The sequence below is a fragment of the Merops nubicus genome, unplaced genomic scaffold (assembly GCF_000691845.1).
Source record: "Merops nubicus isolate BGI_N331 unplaced genomic scaffold, ASM69184v1 scaffold14428, whole genome shotgun sequence".
Classification (NCBI taxonomy): Eukaryota; Metazoa; Chordata; class Aves; order Coraciiformes; family Meropidae; genus Merops; species Merops nubicus.
Window position 1 is genome coordinate 6,331 of NW_008625331.1, and position 3,699 is coordinate 10,029.

Genomic DNA, 3,699 nt, shown 5'->3' on the forward strand with positions numbered 1-3,699 from the left:
GTTTTCGTTGTAATGGTTATGAAAGTATTAATTCTGCAAATGTTTATATATTATCATATATTGTGAGACAGTTTCCCAAAATGAAGCATAGGGCTGCAGCTTCCAACTATTGTTATGAAAATGTTTATTTAAGAGTTTAATACTTCTGCTCAGGCTGTTAGGAGTCATTCTTGCCTGACTTTGTGAATCTGTGTATGTTGCAGACCTTACAGTCAGGACAGTATATGTGTGTGTAGAAAAGTGCTGATGTGGAAAGGCAAGAGTTACCACAGCAGCATTTTTTTGCTGTGTATACCCAATATGTATACCCAGTTCTGATGGGTATACATACAGATGAAGCTAGAGATTCAGAGAATGCAAGTTTAAGAAAGATTATAAACCCCCTGACATTTCAAAAAAGAGCAAAATATCACACTATTTTAATCAAAGGTGTGAAGTGGCTTTGTGTATCACATGTTGAACTTGAAAAAATACCTTTTAATTTGCATCTCCATTTTGATCAATTCCAGGTACAAAGCAATTGTAAATCCCATGGACATCCAGGCCTCCAGTGCAGTGCTATGGACCTGTCTTAAAGCCATTGTCATCTGGGTAATCTCCATGCTCCTATCAGTTCCTGAAGCAGTGTTCTCCGAACTGGCCTACATCAATGATGTGGATAATGCCACTTTCACAGCCTGCATACCATACCCCATGACGGATGACATGCACCCGAAGATCCATTCTGTGCTGATTTTCCTTGTGTATTTTCTTATCCCTCTTGCCATTATCAGTATCTATTACTATCATATTGCAAAGAGTTTAGTAAAAAGTGCTCACAATATCCCTGGAGAATACAGTGAGCATTGCAAAAGACAGGTAAGCAATTTGGTTTTTACATCCCAATGAAAGATTTTTGTGCTATATACACTTATAAATGAAAGTACAGGAATTATAATATCCAAATTGTTGGATTTCACAGCAAATTAGTTCAGTTTCTACATGCAGAAACTAAGATGATTATCTGAAAAATCTCCTTGTTACCACAGTTACTCAGTATTAAGCCCAGTATGTCAATGAGTACGACCAAGGAAAGATATAAATTCAATGCCATCAGTGCTTCTTCCTAACCACAAATGGGATTGGTATGTATGTATGTATGTAGTGACTGTACCTGTTACTGGTGTTCCTACTGAGAAACAATGTAGCTAGTGTTAGTGGCTTCACCTATATCTGTAGGCAGCTGTTTTGGAAAAAAAATCTTATATGAAACTTTTGAGAGTTGTCCGTGTTTTATTTGTGCTTGGAAAACAAAAAACTGACATAGGAAAGGAAAAAAATTTCTTAGGGGACCTAAGGTTCTTCTCAGACCAAGCAATGCTGAAAATATGAACACAGAGCTTGAACTGATTCTTCTTTGGCTTTCTCAGTAAATCTTTCTTGGATATGATCCTGAACTTGCACTTTTCTAATACCCTTTCTATTATAGAAGTTATAAAACTTTTGGTAGAGGTTCGGTATACCTCTGAGGCAAAGCATTTGTAATGCTGGACAAAGCCAGCTTCCCCATAAGGCACAGGAAGCACTAAGGTAGCAACAAGCTGTTTATTAGCAAAAATGTTTATATGTGCAAACAACAACAACTGCAGTGAAAGTGCCTCTACCAATTTACAAATGCATTAGTATTGATAGAGAAAAATATTTATGCCCATTAAAACAATTTGGAAGGGATTTTTCTGCCGGTATTTTAAAAAATGCTTTTATACTCACTGAAGTCTTCTTGCATATATAGTGTGTACTTATACTTTTAAAAAGAAAGATCACATTCCCTCGTGTCCTTTTGCTCAGCAATTCATTTCTAGTCTAGCCTGTTTCTTGAAAAAAATAGCTACATATTAGTGCTTCATGTATTATTTTATTTGCCTGTGAAATATAAAGAGCCTTTTGGCTGAACCCTCAAGGATGGAAACAATATTTAATTTATATCACATTTCTGAACGCACATGTATTTTCAAAGTAAGAACCTATTTTTTCTTTCTACTTATTTTTTTCTCTTTTTGTTAATCTATGAGGCTCAGAAGAATGGAAAATTCCAATGTACTTACATATCTCCCAGCAAGAGGAAGTGAATTCAGACTATTGCTGTCAACTCATGTTTCTTTAGGCCATAGCACAGAAGTGTAATATTTACACTATACCTCTACACCTTTTAGTCTGCCTGTGCAAATCCCACCAAATCGGAATGTTAATGTTCCCATCTTTTGTGATTTCTTTACTGATTCTGGTTTAGAAAGAGCCAAGAAAGCTATGTAGAGATTTTTTTCACAAATAATGAAACCCTGTTAGGATAAATTCACTTGATTTTTTTTTCAGAAAATTGAGCAAAGCCAGAAAACTGTCCTGCTTTTACAAAACTTTGTTACCTGACATACATAATAAATCTTTTGGAAGGAATATATAGAAAATTTCTGCCTCCTTTGATGTCCTCTACCTGGCCAGTTTCTCTCCCTCCCTGTTTGAAACCATTTGTGTAGGCTCCTGTCAACTTTTCAGCCATCCTCGATATCTATATAAAGAGGTGCAAACTGAGTAATTTTTGGGAAAATAATGGGATGTAAGTACCATTTTATGGCTAATACCCTAGCAATGTCTCTACATTTCACCCACACTGTCTCTAGATTTCAAAGCCAATGGTTTCTAAATAGCTTTCTAACTAAAACTAATTTCAAGCCAAGCATGAGATCTCATCAGAAAAGTTATGTTTCATGGCATCCTTTGGTATGTGCTTTCAGGCTAAAAGCCAATGTTTACTTGAGTCACAAATCACTCTTGCTGCATATATCATGTAGAAAGAGCAACCTTCTGTAACTGCAAACAGATAGGATCTTTGACTGAAAATAAAGTGAAATTAGAGAAAGAAAGTAAGTGAGATAGAAAAAGTTATTCAGCCCCTGAAGGAAGCATTTTTACTGGCCTTATTTATGACAGTTGTTAAAGCTAACATAAAGCAAAATGCTATGTTTTAATTAAGTCTCTTATGTGGAGTAGTTCTATTCATTGTTGTTCATTTGGGTTCTCTTCATCTTTTTAGATGGAAACTCGGAAACGTCTGGCAAAAATTGTTCTAGTTTTTGTTGGCTTCTTTGCTCTCTGCTGGTTTCCTAACCACGTGCTATACATGTACCGATCTTTTAATTACAGTAAGATTGATCCATCGACAGGACATATGATTGTTACCTTAGTGGCTCGAGTACTAAGCTTCTGCAACTCATGTGTCAACCCATTTGCACTGTATTTTCTCAGCGAGAGTTTTAGAAGACATTTCAACAACCAGCTTCACTGCAGGAGGAAAGCTCGGGAAGAGAGATCTGCCAGCTACTTGCGCAGCTCTTCTGCCATTCAAATGGCTTCTCTGAAAAGCAATACCAGGACCACAGTGACTAGCACGACACAATTAAATGGACACAACTTGAAACAAGAAATGTCATTATGATTTAAGAGGTGTGATTTTTGACTGTGGAAAAAATTTGAGCTTTTTCATTGCAATCTGTAACTCACTTTTGGCTCTCATATGCTTATGTCTGAGTCCTCAGAACAGAGGATCTGTTAAAGTCTGGCCAACCTGAAGTTATTTCAAACCTAATCTTACTTTTAGATAGAAGTGAGGAGTACCTTTTATGGAGAAAACAAAACTGACTGGCTTCATATTGTACTTTAAAG

At 36.3% G+C, this 3,699-nt stretch overlaps 1 protein-coding gene across 1 annotated transcript; it reads left to right on the forward strand.

Moving 5' to 3' along the window:
- Positions 1-509: 509 nt before the first annotated feature.
- On the forward strand, positions 510-3,472 carry NMBR (neuromedin B receptor; the record flags this gene model as incomplete). Its single annotated transcript, XM_008945648.1, has 2 exons — positions 510-858; positions 3,071-3,472. Coding segments are annotated over 2 exons (751 nt in total), but the record flags the coding sequence as incomplete, so codon positions are not given.
- Between the last annotated feature and the right edge of the window lie 227 nt (positions 3,473-3,699).